General features: G+C 41.1%; 2 protein-coding genes across 6 annotated transcripts in view; one reads left to right on the top strand and one right to left on the bottom strand.

Moving 5' to 3' along the window:
* Window positions 1-5,438, top strand: part of LOC140514446 (TP53-binding protein 1-like) — a 131,107-nt gene extending 125,669 nt beyond the window's left edge. Inside the window, 2 exon segments of the mRNA XM_072624839.1 lie at window positions 4,480-4,625; window positions 5,081-5,438. Coding sequence (XP_072480940.1) covers window positions 4,480-4,625; window positions 5,081-5,268 — 334 coding nt within the window. The 3' untranslated portion in view covers window positions 5,269-5,438.
* Window positions 5,439-6,388: 950 nt separating this feature from the next.
* Window positions 6,389-16,956, bottom strand: part of LOC140514450 (gamma-tubulin complex component 4-like) — a 28,579-nt gene continuing 18,011 nt past the window's right edge. For 4 of the 5 annotated variants that reach the window (XM_072624856.1, XM_072624861.1, XM_072624859.1 and 1 more), the window contains 5 exons: window positions 16,593-16,770; window positions 15,662-15,796; window positions 14,334-14,450; window positions 7,954-8,093; window positions 6,389-7,404 (listed from right to left, as the gene is read on the bottom strand). In XM_072624856.1, coding sequence (XP_072480957.1) covers window positions 7,392-7,404; window positions 7,954-8,093; window positions 14,334-14,450; window positions 15,662-15,796; window positions 16,593-16,770 — 583 coding nt within the window. In that variant the 3' untranslated portion in view covers window positions 6,389-7,391. The remainder of the gene's footprint in view (window positions 7,405-7,953; window positions 8,094-14,333; window positions 14,451-15,661; window positions 15,797-16,592; window positions 16,771-16,956) is intronic. The other variant, XM_072624860.1, reaches the window with a different exon arrangement.

The raw sequence follows: 16,956 nt of genomic DNA, 5'->3' as shown, positions 1-16,956 counted from the left end.
AGATTGAACATCAGGAGAAGTTGGGACAGGTAAATTTGAAAATCAACACAGAGAAGAGAATTAAATTCATGGGAACTATGAGATTACCAAGTGAAGTAGGATAGAGGGAGAAAGGAACAGGGCTCAGGACACAACCCTGTGTGACACCTGTAATTAGAGGGCATGAACACTGAAACCGAGCTGTCTAATAAGTAGGAGAACCAGGAGACAGTAACGTCTAAAAGACCTGGAGAGAAGAAAGTATCAAAGGCTCTGGTTTGGTCGAAGGGAATGAGGACTGAGAAAGCCCGTTGGTTTTGGCAATTAAGAGATCGTTGGTGACTTTGGAGAGAGCAATTTCAGTAGATTGATGAAGCTGGAAGCCAGGTTGCAAGGCGTTAAGAAGAGAGTGAGAGGAGAGAAAGGCGCTTGTTACAGATGGCTTTTTCAGGTTTAGTCTTACAGGGCAGAAGAGATACAGGATGATTTAAGGGATGGAAGGATCAAGTGCTGTTTTTTTCAGGATGGAGGAGATACGTTGTCTATGTTTCTCTAGGCAGTAGAAAGGAAACGAGGAGGCAATGAAATATGAAAAATAAGTTATAAAGAGAGGATTCTGGGAAGATAGTCATGTAGGTTAGAAAACTTTCAGCTCTCCACATTTTCTCCACAAAAGAAAGACCTTGCTTAAGAGCAGCAGAAATAAAGGGGTAAAGCAGTTGTTGCCTAACACAGTTTGAGAAGATTCCAGGAAAGACCCAAACTCCAGGGGCCTGAGTTTCTATCTGAATGAAGTGCAGACACCTCCAAGCCAATCCCACAGAGTGAACAAACAAGCCCTGGGGCAGCTAGGTTGATAGGCAGCCCCGGCTTCAGAAACTTTCATCACTAGAACAGTGTTGGGGAGATGAGGTGGGAGGTGGGGGTGTCTGAAAGCTGAATAGAAGATTGAAGGACTTTCCACTGCCAAGGGACACCAAGCACAGCTGTGCTGACCAGATGTGTCCCAGACTGGCTGCAGGGAGGAGGAGCTAGCACACACCTAGTGACTGCAGTAGCAAGGGGCAGGGACCCTGTTGGCTGTGGGCACTTGCAGGACAGCAGAATACCTGGCTTCAGTTCCAGGGCAGAAATGACAGCTGTAGTTTGCAGCCACCCGAGGAACCAGAGGGAGCAAAATCATGTGTGGCCTAGGAGTGGAGAGAAGAGCTCTAGGGTGGGTCCCATGTAACAGTAGGAAAGATCCGAGGCTTGGGGCAGCATTCCCTGTACCTTGGGACTAGAACGTGATTGCACTGACAGCTGCTAACAATAAAATAAAACAATCAATAAATGAATGAAATAAGTAAAGAAAGGAGAAAGAACTCAACCACAGATGATTACAATGGGGATAGAGAAGATCTGGGTTACTATTGAGAAGAAGATAATGGAGCTAAAAAAGCCACTCCTATTTTAATGAGAAACGTCAAATGGCCCCAAAAAGAGTTCTTGGAAGAACTTAAAAAGGACTTTAAAAATCAAGAGAGATCAAGGAAAAAGTAGAAAAAAGAAAAAAAAAATCAAGAAAATTAGGAAAAGAAAACCAACCAACTGGAAGTGGAGAATCAAAAACTTAAGGAAGAAAATAATTCCTTGAAAATTAGAATTGGGCAAGGGCAAGCTAATGATGTTCTAGAACACCACGAAATCATCAGACAAGATCAAAAGAATGAAAAAATAGAAGAGAAAGTGAAATATCTCATCAGAAAAACAACTGATCTGGAGAACAGATCAAGGAGAGAAATATAAGAATAGTCAGACCCTGAAAACTACACTGAAGAAAGGAATCTTTATACAGTACTCTAAGAAATTATCAAGGAAAAATTGTCCTGAAGTTCTAGAACAAGAAGGTAAAGTTGAAATAGAAGAATTGCACTGATCATCCCCTGAAAGAGAGCTCAGGACGTAAACTTAGAGGAGCATCATGGCCAAGCTTCGGAGCTCCCAGGTTAAGGAGGAAATCGTGGAAGCAACAAGAAAAAAACAACCCAGATATCGTGGACCTACAATAAGGATGACGCAAGATCAGACAGCTGCTGTGTCCTGTAGCGGGAAAGAGCTGGGGTAATAAGCAAGGGTAATTTATCCAACAAAGTGAAGTACAGTCCTGCATGGGGAAGAAAATGGACAATAAAGGAACTGAAAAGGGGAAATATAATACATAACATCCAAGCAAACGAGGGCTCGGTTATCTAATACAGATGGGGCATGAAAGGAAAAACTTGTACAGAAGAAGCTAGTGGGGAGGCGTGCTGCAACCTTACTCTCCTCAGAAGTGGATTAGAGAGGGAAACACATGTAGGTAGGTATGTATAAAAGTCTTCTAAATTCAGGAGGGGAGAGGATAAGGGGAGAGGATAAAGGAAGGACTTCAGAGGGGTGGGTAGGTTAAGGAATAAGAGGGCAAGGTAGCAGGGAGAAGTAAAGCGGAGGACTGGGGGGGGGGATAGAATAAATAGGGTGAGAATAGGGAGGAAAATGCACAACAGATCATTGTAGCTTAGACTGTGAATGGGGCAAATTTACCCACAGAATGGAAACGGATAGCAGATTAAAAATTTTAATTAAAGAGTTTGTTGCTTTCAGGAAACAAAAATGAGAGATGAACACAAAGATAAAATAAAGGACAGGGGTAGACGTTCGTATGTAAAAAAGAGCAGGGATGGTAATCATGATCGAAGACACAGCTTAAAGTTAAATAGGTTTAATCAAAAGTAAAAGATAGAAAAGCGACACTGTGTCGATGATGTTATTCAACATTGTCTTGGACCATTTAAAACACCTGGACACATTCCTGCCAGAACAGACACAGGAAGTGTATGAACATGACCCTGAAACACTTGACTCAGATCTAAATAATTGAAGTAATGTTTATTTATTGATCATGGGTAGGCAAAGCCAATGTAAATTTTTAAATGACAGTTTTACCTAACTAATCTATTCAGCGTCTTCCCAATTAAATTACTAAAAAATTATTTTACTGAGTTAGAAACAACAACAAAGGTCATTTCTAAGAACAAAAGGTCAGAAACTTCAAAGAAACCAGGAAAAAATATGTCAAGGAAGATTCAGCAGCATCAAGACTTAGACTGTATTATAATGTGAGAGCATTGTTGTAAACAAGGATAATTTCAATTATTTTTAATGAAAACTTTCTTACACAGATAAAACATATGCAGTGAAGAATAGAAGGAATGCAGAAAAGTGGGAAAATAGTTTCCTAGACAGTCTCTCAAATAGGATGTGATTGGGTTGGAATTTTTCCGTGGTGTAGGAAATGATGAGCTGGTTGTTGTAGAAAAACATGGAGACTTTCATCTATGAAGGAAGATGCTATCTACCTTCAGAGAACAGATGATGGGAGGAAGTAAGCATAGTATGTCTTAGATATTTTTGCTTAAGTGTGTATGGATATATTTGTAGATATCTATGTATATGTCCCCAGATCCATACTTCATTGTAGCCTCCTCTAGGGTGGGAGGAAAGGGAGGGGCAAAATAAAGTAAAAAGGACAAAACCAACAAAGAAGCAAAGCTGGGCAACTTTGAAAACAACGTGTAGTGTTTATCTTATAGGTTTTCTTGAAATGGAAATGTATTTTTATATTGAATCCTTTTACGGTCTACTGTATACAGGGCAGGTTTTCTTTTCTTTTCTCACTTTGTATTTAAATTTAAAATAAAAAATTCGCAAAAAGAAATGTTACAAAATAGGAATGACAAATGGGGCAGTCTTTTGGAGGGAATGGGATGGAATGGGATCTCTTGAACAAGTGTAGAGATCAGCCTTGTTAAGCCCCACTTCTTCGTGTGGGATAGGAGTGAAGGACATACAGTAACAGAAGGTATCTGAGTGTGAGGAAGGAGAAGACGTACCTTACGGTGAATGACCTCAGTTTTTTCCCATAAAATACAAGGAGGCAAGGGTCTCATCTGCCTTTGTTCAGCAGCACTTGTGCCAGGAACGATCCAAGGCTGAGGCTTGGCAGCTTACAATCAGTGATAGGATAAGGGGCCTAGGGACTCAAGAAAGGATTGTGTAGAGCTAAACTGGTTCACCAATGGGATCCAAGAGAATTAGTCCTGAAGTTAAAGGTTTTTGAAATGTGTACAAGGATTTGCATAATTTAGAGCATTTAAAAATGTTTCTGACCTCTGGGAGGATAGGTTCGGGAGTGACCCTGAACCAGAGGATCAGTTAGACTTGAGATAATCAGAGCAGTGGAGGGGGTAAGCCTACCAGGATCTCCACACTAAGGCCTAAAAAGAAGAGTTTTGAAGGCTTTATTTGCAGAAATTGTGAATGTGCAAGAGCGTGCTCCTTCAGGAAGCCTGCTTTTCAAAACATCCAAATATACGAGAACTCTCTATGTAGGGTTATTGATTCTCTTGTTTTCCCCCAAAGAAGATTAAGACCTGCGTTTGCTCTTTTCCATCTTTGATTCTGTTCCCTTTTTTGTAGGCACCCCCGTGAGAATCCTTTCCATAATCTGAAGGTCCTTTTAGTATCCGACCAGCGGCAAAATTTCCTGGAACTCTGGTCTGAGATCCTCATGACTGGGGGAGCAGCCTCAGTGAAGCAGCACCACTCAGTTGCCCAGAACAAAGGTATCTATTGAAAGGATGTTAGGAAGCCCCTGCTTCCCCAAGAAGTGCATTGTTCCTCTTGCCAACGGCAGGCTAGCTTTTATAATGACTGGGCCTTGTGGTCAAAGTTCCTGTCCTGACAGGTAGATCTTGCTCGTGTTCTACTGAGAGAAGACAAGCAACTTGAAGAGGTGAGGTGAGCCACCATGACACCAGCACAGGGCTGTTCTTAGTTTCCGCTTGGTTCCAGTGATGTATTTGCCAAACCTTTTCCCAGACACAACCATTCTCTGGGTTCAGGGACGCTCACTATGGTATCCTTCTACTGAAACGTCCTAATTCAAATAGATATTTGATGGACGGAACAGGTCTCTAGTTTGGGCAAAGTGGAATGGGCTGGCTAGAGGGCACGTCCTTCCTCATAACAGAGGGCTGTGATGTATTTCTTTCCATTTGTTTTCTGCTCGTTCTTTCAGATGTTGCTTTGGGGGTATTTGACGTTGTGGTGACAGACCCCTCGTGCCCTTCCTCAGTGCTGAAGTGTGCAGAAGCGTTACAGCTGCCCGTGGTGTCACAAGAGTGGGTGATCCAGTGCCTCATTGCTGGGGAGAGAGTTGGATTCAAGCAGCATCCGAAATATAAACATGATTATGTCGCTGACTGAAGATGCTCGGCCCCATCAATTTCATTCCCTGCTATTGTGAAGACTGTGTTTTAACCAGGTTTTAAATGTGTCTTGTGTGTAACCGGACTTCATGCATGGATCATTGTATATAGTTTTCTTTGCTGAACTTTTATGATAAAATAAATGTTGAATCTCTTTGGTTGTAGTAACTGATTCTTTATCCTTTGTTTTTTTCTGAGTTTCTTTTGGAAGGAAGGAATAGGAGAAAAGAACATTACCTGTATGGCAGAGGTGCTTGAACCACTTGTTTTTAGTATTTTGAGAAATGTATTTCAATATAATTGGTTTCCTTTGTAATCCTATGTATTTCATGAATGTGAAAACAGTTCTTAGGAGTGGATCTACAGATTTCATCAGACTGCCAGAGGGGGTCCATGTCAGGAAAATGATCAAGAACTCCCAACTGTACGACTTTTAAGCAGAAGAGAGTCCTCATCACCTTTTGGAAGAGGAGCATCTGGCCTTGCAGATAAGGGGGATGAGGGGCTTTCAGATTTGCTATTTGGTATTTAGTAGGCTTAGTGGTGACCATTTTTGTTTTTTCTAGTTAATTTTGTACCAAGACATTCCAAAGATAAGTGGAGAATATTCTTTGCCTTAAAATATTTCTTTCCAGTGAGTATATGACTGGTAAGTTACATATACTTTCTCAAATATGAAATTACTAAACTTAGGGATGCTAAGACCCCACTGAACTCTGAAGGGCTTTCCTTTGAAGTATGGTAAGCTGTCCTGTGGAGCTAGCTAGCGGAGAGTCTAGGATTGGGCTGGGACCGGGTCAAAAGCTCTGAAGTCCTATAAAATGAAGTAGCTGCCTGAACACTTAGAAATTTTCAAAACTCCAAAAAGGCATACATTTAATTACTGTAACCATGGCCCTTACTACCAAAACCAGTTAAGGTAGTCCCTTTGAGGTCTGTGGTAGAAGGAGAGACCACCTCCATCCATCTTTTTTAGGAGATACCTGAATATCTCCCCTTTCCTCCTGCTTTCTAAGAGACATCAATGGGAAAATCCCTGCTCAGTGACTGACTGCCTTGAAGAGTGAGGGGATATTAGACTCGTTTTAATCTGCTACACAGAGAAGCCAGTACCGTGGTGAGGGTTTAATAAATATTTATTTTGATGGTGTTACGACACTCCTGATGACCTAGGTTCAAGCCCTGTCTCTGCCACACAGACTATTTCCACTTAACTCCTTGGCGCTCTGGGTACCTCTAAGGCCTGAGTTGCAGACTGGCTGCAGAGCTGCATTGATGGAGGGAGGGGAGTCTCCCATACCTCTGAAATACCACCCATCACCCCCCAGAAAAAAACAAAAAAACAACTGCTAATTGCTTCTGCTTTCGTAGCACTAATATAGTTGGGTGTGGAATTTGTGACTTAAACTACTAATGCCCTTTTATAGCTGAAATTTCACATGGGGTCTTTATTCTATTTCCCTCCCCCCCGCCCCCAGCTTCTGTACATCTTAATTCTCTGACAGACACAGCCACTTAATCATTAAGTTGAAGCTGAGATAGTTGGAAGTTGTTTGATTTTTTGATTCATGGATTAAGATCTTTTAGCTTCTTCAAAGACAGTGGAAAAACTGTGAATAAGGAAGAACAGCTATCAAGTCAATAGAAAGTTTACCTGTTGCCCTTCTTGCTAATGACATCTAGAAATCTAATGTGCAAAAACGATCCTCTTTCCAAATGTGTGCCATAAGCAGATCTGACTTTCCGGTCATATTATAATGATTGTTCAGAATGTATTTCTAATAGAAGTACACGTTCAGTCACGGTCACTTGACTATTAACTAAGTCATGCTTTACCACCAAACTCATAGAAGGAGGATTAATAAACTCTTCTACAAGGCCAGAAAAAAATTCGCTTCTGTTTTGATGTATAATGAAGCTAACTTTTTTTTTAATGGTGACAAATGATATCCTTAGTACAAGTTAACGGCTTCATGACAAGAGAGCGGATTAAACTGCATTTCTCAGTTATAAAAGTAGAAGAGACTGTTTCCATGAACCTTCAGCAACAGACGGAATCACCTCTGGACGGATGGAAACTGCAATCTTGCCAACTTAGCTCCTGAATCTCAACCACAGGGTTCATACCCCAAAACTGCAAAAGAAAAAGACACCATCACATACTTTTCCTGCAAAGAAACTATAGATGTGAGACAGTTTCACATTCAAAATCAAGGAATCGTAGATAGCTCCTAGCCTGTCTTCTGTTACCATCAAAAGATCAGCTGGGAGGAGGCTTAGAAAAAATTACTAAGACCAAAGAAGTCTTTTTTTTTCTCTTTAGGAAAAAGTTTGAAGAAAGATAAATGGTAAAACTGAGCAAATGATTTCTACTATGCCCTCTTGCTCACAAACCCACACTATAAGAAGGGAGAAAAAATCGTACTGAAGAGACTGTTCAGTATAAAAAAGCTTGATCTTTTTACATGAGGCAGCATGACACAGGCAGAGGGCAGCCCACTGGATATAAAGTCAGAGAAGCTGAATTCAGTACCTGGTACTGCTATTTATGTGACTTTGGGCAGTCTGAGACATTAGGTGTCAATTTCCTCGTTGTAAAATAAGGGGGTTGGAGTAGAAGATCCCTCCGGTGCAGTGTATGATTCCAGGAACCTAGTCAGCTGAATACCTAACCTGTGCCTACCTGCCCAGAGTCCCACCAGCCTGGGTGTAATACTTGTTGTAATCCAGTCGTAGCAGTAGTTGAGCCAAATCTGAGTTTATTTGATGATTCCGGACGCTGGAAAGGATCTTAAAGAGGAGTGAAGACTGACGGCTAAAACCCTGCAGGAAGGAATAACAGGGATTCAAGCGAATTCACCCCAAAACCTCATTCTTCTTTTACCTATAGCTGGAGAAGATGAAGAGTTTCATAGGAAGTGCCTTTAAGTCCAGGGGACTGATTGTGGCTGTACACCAGGGCAAGTGCAGGGAACAGTAACGAATGCCAACTGACTGCTCTACCCAGTGCTGGGTCACAGATACAGGGTGGGCGAGGAAGGGTCTTGTACCTAGTAGGGATGGTGTTACAGGCCAAGGAGCAGTCACAGGCTCCAGGCTATGCACTGAGCAAGCAACAACTTGAGAAACAAGCTATGTGGCCCTGATCTGGGGAGTGGGGCTGGCAGCTGAGGGTGGGAAGGGGTCTCAGTTTCAGCATCAAGCCTAGTCTGAAGCTGGTAGGATAATAACCAAGGCAAGAATTCTAGACCAAAGGGCACCCTTTGTTCTGTCATCCTAAATTGCAGAGCTTTCCTGTGATAGTGGCTGATTCCAGCAGCAGTCCACTGGAACTCCAGTAAGCAGCAAGCCTCCAATTGTGTTGCTCAGACCCCAAACCAGGCCAGGAACCTGCAGAGCTGTGATCGTGAGGAAGGCACTCATTTCACCTTGGATCAAACCTCTCTGGGAGCACTGGAAGCTTGCAGGTCCAGCCTGAACTTCCCCTGAGACCTTGGAATAACAATAATACCCCCCAAAACGCAGCATCAAGACCCAAGAGGACACAAATATAGCCCAGTCTGGACTTCACATAAAGACTGAAATCGAGAAGTAAGCTGGAAAAATGAGCAAACAGAAAGAAGAATCCCACCATAACAAATTATTGGTGAGTCAAGCAGACGCAGAAGAAAAAAATGACTCCAAAACATCTATAAGCAAAGTCTTGAAGAAAAATACAGCTTGAGTACAAGTTCCTAGAAAGGAAGATGCAAGAGCTTACTTTTTCAATGCACAAAGACTTTTTCTTGTTTTTTGCGGGGGTTCCAAATTCACACATTCCCTTCACTCCTTACGAAACCCAGTAAGAAAGCAAAAAACTCCAAAACCTATTACAAGTATGTCTAGTAATGCAAAACAAAGTTGCACGTTAGCCAAGTTGAAAGCTTAAACAATTTTCTTTATACATAAAAGCAGTAGAGGAAAAGAACTGGATGGAACACAGAATTAGAGAACGAATAGTTTGAACAAGAAGAACAACCGTACCCATGCAAAAGACTCCATGAAAATCAGAACGGGCTAAAGAAAAGAGAACGATTTCATGAGACAAGAAATATTAAAACAATGTCAAGGAAACTGCCTCCATCTCTGGGAACCAGAAGGCAGTGTCAGTTATCCGGTAGGGATTTGTTAACCGTCTATTGTGCCTGGAGTGTGCTGAGCACTTCAGATACGGATAGAGGCACAAGGTAGTTTCTGTTCTCAAGGAGGAAACAACTGTGTACAAACGAGCTGGACACGTGGTAGATCTGAAATTCTCCAGAGAAGGAAGGCCTCCCAGTGAAGGGGATCAAGAAAGACTTCCTGGAGAAGGCAATGTTTCAGCTGGATCTTGAAGCCAGGAAATGGAAATGACCAGAAAGAGAATTCCAAGCATAGGGGGCAATGACAAGGCCTGCAGTTTGGAGACAGAAAATCATGTGGGAGGAGGAGTAAGGAGGCCAGTGACACTGGATCACAGAGTACGTGGTAGAAAGGCAGCAGAGGGCTGGGTATGGAGGGCTTTGAATGCCAAACAGGGTTTTATACTGGATCCCGGGGGTTATAGGGAGCCATTGACATTTACTGAGTAGGAAGTTGACATGGAGAAATCTGCACTTTTAAGAAGATTAATTTGGGAGACGAATGGAAGGAAGGTGGACTGGAGTGGGGAGAGCCTAGAGGCAGGGAGATCAACCAGTAGGCTATTTCAATAGAAAAGGAATGAGGTAATAAGGGCAGGTACTAGAGCATTAGGTGCAGTGTCAGAAGAGAGGGATATAGGACATGTTTTGATGTAAAATCAACAGGACATAGGAACAGATTGGATATGGGGAGTAAAAGAGAGTGAGGACTTGAGGATGAGATCTAGGTCTGGTGTTATCCTCAGCAGTAACAGGAAAGTTCAGAAGAGGATAGCTTTTTTGGGGAAAGTTAATGAATTCAGTTTTAGACATGTAGAATTTTAAGCTGTTTCTGGGAGGAAGCCAAGAGGGCAGAGTAGCATGAAGCAGTACAACAAGCTCCATCACCTAAAAAACCAAATTACTCCAAACAAATTTAGAAAACTCACCAGACTGAATCTTGATGGGTAAATCTAGGAAAAGTAACACTGAGTCATTTGTCCACTCCAAGTCATTCTAGGGAGAAAGATGGAGAGGTCTGCGAATACTGGGGATGAAGTCTGGTACAGAGCACCCCAGGCATGAAATACTGCAGCTCTTAGGGAGACACTGTGTACTAAGGCAAGAGGAAACCCCAGACCCATATTAGGGCACTGCATACAGAAAGCAGGAACAGGTGTTAACTGGCACTTTTGGTAGCCACTACCCAATGCTGGGTCACAGATTCTTGGCAGACTGAGAAGGAAACCTGTCCCAGGGGGTGGTAATCCTAAACCAGAGAGTACAGAAGTAGTAATGATGTGGGTCCCAGAATGGGGTGCCAGCTTCTAGCCCAGTGTGATCACCTGTAGAAGAATAACCCTCGTGGGAATTCTAGACCAAAGGGGAGCTGACAACTCCATCACTCTGAACTGGCAGCTTTCCAGGTAGCTGGTAGGGTAAAGTCCAGCCTACTGCTGCTCAGATCCAAACCCAGGGCAGGATCTTGTAGAGCTCAGATCAAGAGGCAGTGATCAGACTTTGCTCAGGATCAGACCACTTTGGGGACACCCCAAATTACAACGTTCAATACTCCAAGAAAGCAGCCACAGGATCTGCCTAGACCTTCCCTCCAGAAGTGTGGAGGGCCCATGCCTAACATCAAGTTTGAAGTTAGGAAGTAACTATTATGGTGGCAGGGAAGCTCCAGACAAGCCTCCATGAAAAGGTTACTCCAAAATATCTAAAAGCAAAGCCTAGAAGAAAAATACACCTTGGGCACAAACTCTCTTGTAATTGTTGGAAGAGACAAAGCAAGAGTTTTTAAAAAAAGAGATGAAAAGCATTTTTGTAAATTAAGTGAGAGCATGTGAGGAAAAAAATGGAAAGGAAACAAGAACTATGGATGAACAAACTGAAAAAGGAATGAACAGCTTGGCACAAAAGGTGCAGATCCTTGCTCAAGCAACAAACTTCCTGAAATTAGAATGGACCAAAAAGAAGCCAATGATTCTATGAGGCATCAAAAAATATTAAAAGTCAAAAAGGCTGGAAAAAATAGAAGAAAATGCAAGGAATCTCACAGCAGAAACAACTGAACTGGGAACCTCATCAGGAGAAAAAAAATTTAAGAATCATTGAACTATCTGAAGCCCATGGACAAAAATAAGAGCCTAGACATCTTACTTCAAGAACTCGTAAAAGAAAACTGCTTATATCTCTTGGAACTTAGAGAGCAAAGCAGAAACGGAAAGAATCGACCAATCACGTCCAGAAAGAAACTCCCAAACTAAAATTCCCAGGAACATCATAGCCAAAATCCAGAGCTTCTGGGTCAAAGAAAAAATGCTCCAAGTTGCCAAAAAGAAAGAATCTAAATATCAAAGAGCCACAGTTGGAAGCATACGTGATTTAGCAGCCATCAGTATAAGGAATGGAGAACTTGGAATACAGTATTTCAGAAAGCCAAAGACTTAAGGTTAGAGCCAAAAATAACATCAGTAAAACTGAGTATCATACTCAGGACTAAAAATTGACTTTTAATGAAACAGAGGACTTTCAAGCATTCCTAATGAATGCTTGGTAGAAACTCTGAAGTTCAAACACAGGAGTTAAGAGAAAAATAAAAAGGTAAACAAAAATGAACAATGAAAAAGGCCTAGACAAGTGTAATTGCTTACATGCAAACATGGGGAGATGATATGTCACCTGAATCCTATCATCACCAGGAGTCATATGAAATCTAATTAGGCAAAGCCTGGGAGTGGTTTTGCTGATGTCTTGGTGATCTTAAAAGAATGGAAAGAGGGGGGAAGTATGATATATTCAGGAGGGAGGGAAGGGAAAGGTTAGGGAAAACTACTAACTTTTGGGGCACAGCTCCCAATTGCTTTCCAGAATGGCTAGACCAAGTACAGCTCTACTGACATGATGCATTAATGTGCCTATTTTCCTATATATTTTCCAGCATTTGCCATATTCCTTTTTTGTCACTTTTGCCAAACTGAGGAACATGAAGTGGAACCTCAGAGCTGTTTTAATCTGTATTTCTCTAATTATTAGTGATATAGGCATTTTTTTCATTTGACTTCTGAGAGCTTGGATTTCTTCCTCTGAAAACTGCCTGTTTATAGCCTTTGACCACTTGACAACTGGGAGACTTATTCTTGTGAATCTGAAATATTTCCCTTTAATTTTTAGAACTATGTCCATTATCAGAGAAAATTGCTGTAAATATTTTTCCATTTTTGCTTCTCTTTCAACTTTAGCTGCACTGGTTTTGTGCACAATCAAAACTGTCCTATGATCCTCTCTGTTCTTTGTTTGGGCATGAATTCTTCCCCTCTCCAAATATCTTACAGGTCATTTCTTCCTTGCTTTTAAAATCTATTTATGATGTTACCCCTTATGTCTAAGACACATACCCATTTGGCTAGTACCTTGGTATACGGTATGAGATGTTTAAACTATTTACTAGTTTCTGCTAGACTGCTTTCCAGTTTTCCCAAGTTTTTGTCAAATAGCAAGTTCTTACCCTAACACCTGGGATCTTTGGGTTTATCAAATACTAAGCTACTGGGCTCATTTGCTTCTATATATTATATACCTAATATGTTTTCCTGATCAGCCTATTTCATAACAAGTACCAAATAATTTTGATGACTGTTTTGTAGTATAGTTTAACATCTGGTACTGCAGGCCTGCTTCCTTCCCTCTTTTTATCACTATTTCCCTTGAGGTTTTTAGTCTTTTATTCTTTCAGATAAATTTTATTATTTTTCTTAGCTCTATAAAGTAATCCTTGGATAGTTTGATTTGAATGGCACCAAAGAAGTAAATTAATTTAGGCAGCAGTCATTTTTATTATGTTGGCTCAGCCTACTCATGAGCAATGAATATTCTCCAATTATTCAGATTTGTCTTAATGTTACGAGTGTTCTGTAGTTGTATTCATACAGTTCTTGTGATGACCTTAGCAGGTAGATTCTCAAGTATTTTACACATTCTGTAGTTATTTAAAAAGAATTTCTCTTTTTACCTCTTCCTCCTGAGTTATGTTGGTAATATGCAGAAATGCTAATGATTTCTGTGGGTTTATTTTATATCTTGTAAATTTGCTGAAGTTGTTTGAATTAATTCTTCAGTTAACTCTCTCGAGCTTTCTATGTAAACCATTACATCATATGCAAAAAGTGTAACTGTGTTTCTTCTGTCCATGCTTATTGCCTCAGTTTCTCTTTCATGTCTTACTGCTCTAGCTAGCATTTCCAACATTCTATCAAATTGTGGTCGTGATAATGGACATCCTTACTTTACCCTTAATCTGATTCAAAGACTTATAAGTTTATCATTACATATAATGCTGGCTTTGGTTATAGATAAATACTACTTTTCAAATTAAGGAAAATACGTTTATTCCTGTGCTAGTTCCTAGTCTTTTTCAAACAGGAATGGGTGTTGTATCTTGTCAAACGCTTTTCTACATCTCATAAAATCATGATTTTTGCCATTATGATTAACATGGTCAGTTAGGTTTATAGTTTTACTAATATCTAACAAACAATGCCTTCTTGCTATAAATCCAACGTGGTCATACTGACATGTCTGTGCTATGTTGCTGAAGTCTACCTGTAAATATTTCATTGAAACATTTTGTATCGTTTTCATTAGACATATCAGTTTATAGTTTCCTTTTCTTTGTTTTAATGTTTTTTTAAACTTATCCAATGAGGAAATTTGTTTTGTTTGACTATACATATTTATTACAAGAGTTTTGTTTTACTTTCTTTTTCATTGATGAGTGAAGGTGGGACGGAGAGAAAGTAGATTTAGGTTAATTGAAAAAAAGCAAAATTTCATTTAAATAAATTCCACAGAAGAGGATGGCAGCTTACTCTCTAGCTGTCAGGACTGTCCCTGTCCAGCTCCATTCTGGCAGACTTACCTTCACTAGAATACTCAGCTGGGCAGCCCCACGCTCATCTAGAGGGCCCAGATTCTGGCTGACCAGTGAGCAGAAACTGTGACAGAGATCTAGGATTTCATTCAGGCAGTGGAACACCTATATTAAAAAAAAAAAATAGTAAAAGAAGGAAAATGGGCATGTTATGGGGAATGACAGCTTAGAGGATTCAGGGTCTTCTATTCCCAAGAACACGCCTACAATTCTAACCTTTCTTCTTGGGCTCCAGGCTTATGTCTCTGATTGCTGGATATATTCATTTCAATTGGAACGTCCTATGGTACCTCAAATTCAGTATGTTTGAACAACTCATTATCTTTAGTTACTCAAAACTACTTTACCCTTTGGGATTCCCAATTTCTAGTCATTATCTCCTGAACATGCCACAGAAAATCCATGAATGTCTTTATTCATTCTATATATCCCCTGTATGGCATGTACAAAATACACTTCTTTTTTCCTCTTTTTATTTTTCCATTTCTCTAAGTCTTTCTTCAAGGCCTAACTTAAGGCCCACTTCTTCCATGAAACCCTGACTGCCCTAATTTTTACCAAGCACTCTAGCATTTACTGGCTGTGCCATTTATTTGGTGCTATAGTAACAATACAATTGTATGCATAATCTGTCTTCCCAATTACACTGTAATCTCCTTGAGAGGTTTGGATCCTGACTGTCTGATATACAGCCTTAATGGAGCAGGTGCTAAAGGACTACTTGTTGATGAAGTTCTAGTTCCATCATCCCCTCTCCAAAGTAGAACTGAACTCAAACCATCCAAGGCAGGCAGCTGATCCTAATGCAGGGGTGGGGAACCTGCAGCCTCCAGACCACATATGGCCCTCTAGGTCCTTGAGTGAATCCAAACCACACAGAACAAATCCCCTTAATAAAAGGGTTTGCTCTGTAAAACTTGGACTCAGTCAGGGCCACACTTGAGGACCTAGAGGGTCACATGTGGCCTGGAGGCCAGAGGTTCCCCACCCCCATCCTAATAGTTCACAGACATCTTTAGCAGAACAAGCATTTCACTCACTCTTACTTTTCATCATTACCACACATACACGCTAATGTAAAGCAGTTTCTGTTTCCTTTGCCTTAGACTATTCTTCTGTTCCTTATCTATCTCAGAAACCTGAATACATATCATCTGTGCTGTCTCCTATTTATAAATATTGCGAAATACCAACAAAAATGGGGAATAAAGATCTGATTAATGGAAGCCTGTTGTCTTGTCAACTCAATCAGCATCTGAAGAAGGGGAAGATTTAGTGCTATAAAAACTTCAGAAAGCCAAACGAGCCCCACTTACAGGTTTCAGCAAGATGAATGACTGAGCCAGCAAGTTGCTCAGGAAGTGGTCATGAGCCAACTGGATGCTCTCAAAATCCCTTGTGGAGTTAATCTGATGGAGGAGCTGGGAGAATTGAGACTCCAGCACATCTACCTGAAGGAGAATTAGAAGTAATTAAAGTATTTTATGGGACACAATCACTCTAGGATAGAAAGGATAGTGAGGCATCTGAAAAATAAAACACAGAAAACTCCCCTGTGCTCTTGAATTGACCAAGAAAGCCCTTGTTATGTGGCATGACATTGGCAGGGAAAGCTGAAAACCTGGTTCAACCCAGCCTCCTGTCATTAAAGCAGATGTTTTATGTTCATACTGACTGACTCAGTTACATTTTATTAAAATTTAAAGACTTATGGAACACTTCAGAAAGCCAAAACTTCAGTGATGCCAAAGACCTGAGATTTCATCCCGAGGATGCTTCCTTCAGTGAATTATATTGCCACCACTCTATACTTTAGCAGACAGTCTTTGTGAATTGCTGTGACCAAACCAATTCATCAGCTGACAATCAACCATCTAATGTGAAGCCTTTCCTAACTTAGTGAGGCTGGTCATATGGTCAGGACTTGCACTTTACTGACAACTTGCAAAAAATCTCAGGGTCAGCTTCCTGTCACAACAAAACAGAGCAGGATTTTAGGGTGATGCCAATGTCATCCTATCCACAAGAACTTAATAAGTGCCTTAGTGGTGCTGCTCATATGAGATTGCTAGTGCTTCTGGGGCTTCTTATGCCTCATCAATACCATTCCACATAGCAATCCTAAAAACCACGGCCAATTTTTTTCTCTCATGAGCGTTCCCCCAGGGCAAGAATAAAACATCCCTGCAAGACCTTTCTCCTGCCCTTTCTTCATCTCCCATGTACCATTCAACTTTCAGCACAGACCTGGAGATAATACTGAAGATTATCCACCAAGAAGGCCATGTGGTTCCGTAGGCGCCATTTAATGGCATCGCTCTGGTTAGACTTGAGATGCTTGCGCTGCATTTGGAGAGCCCAGCAGTGCTGCAGTTCTGCCTGCACTCGTCGTACGCTGAGCAAGTACTTGAAGACAACATTGTACCTGGGTCCAAAACAACCACCGTGAAGCTAGACTCTTCCATTCCCAGCTACCTCCCCTTTCCCCTCAGTCAAGTCCCAGATTCCTCCTCTTCCTCCCTTTTTCTTTCCCATTTTCAAAAAGAAAGGATTTGAAGCTAGCCAGAGAAGGGCCCTCTCTACTGGAGGCAAAGTCCTTGTTCCTTTCTCC

The sequence above is a fragment of the Notamacropus eugenii genome, chromosome 7 (genome assembly GCF_028372415.1).
Source record: "Notamacropus eugenii isolate mMacEug1 chromosome 7, mMacEug1.pri_v2, whole genome shotgun sequence".
Lineage (NCBI taxonomy): Eukaryota > Metazoa > Chordata > Mammalia > Diprotodontia > Macropodidae > Notamacropus > Notamacropus eugenii.
Note: the sequence above shows the minus strand (reverse complement) of the source record. Positions and strands in the feature narration are given on the sequence as shown.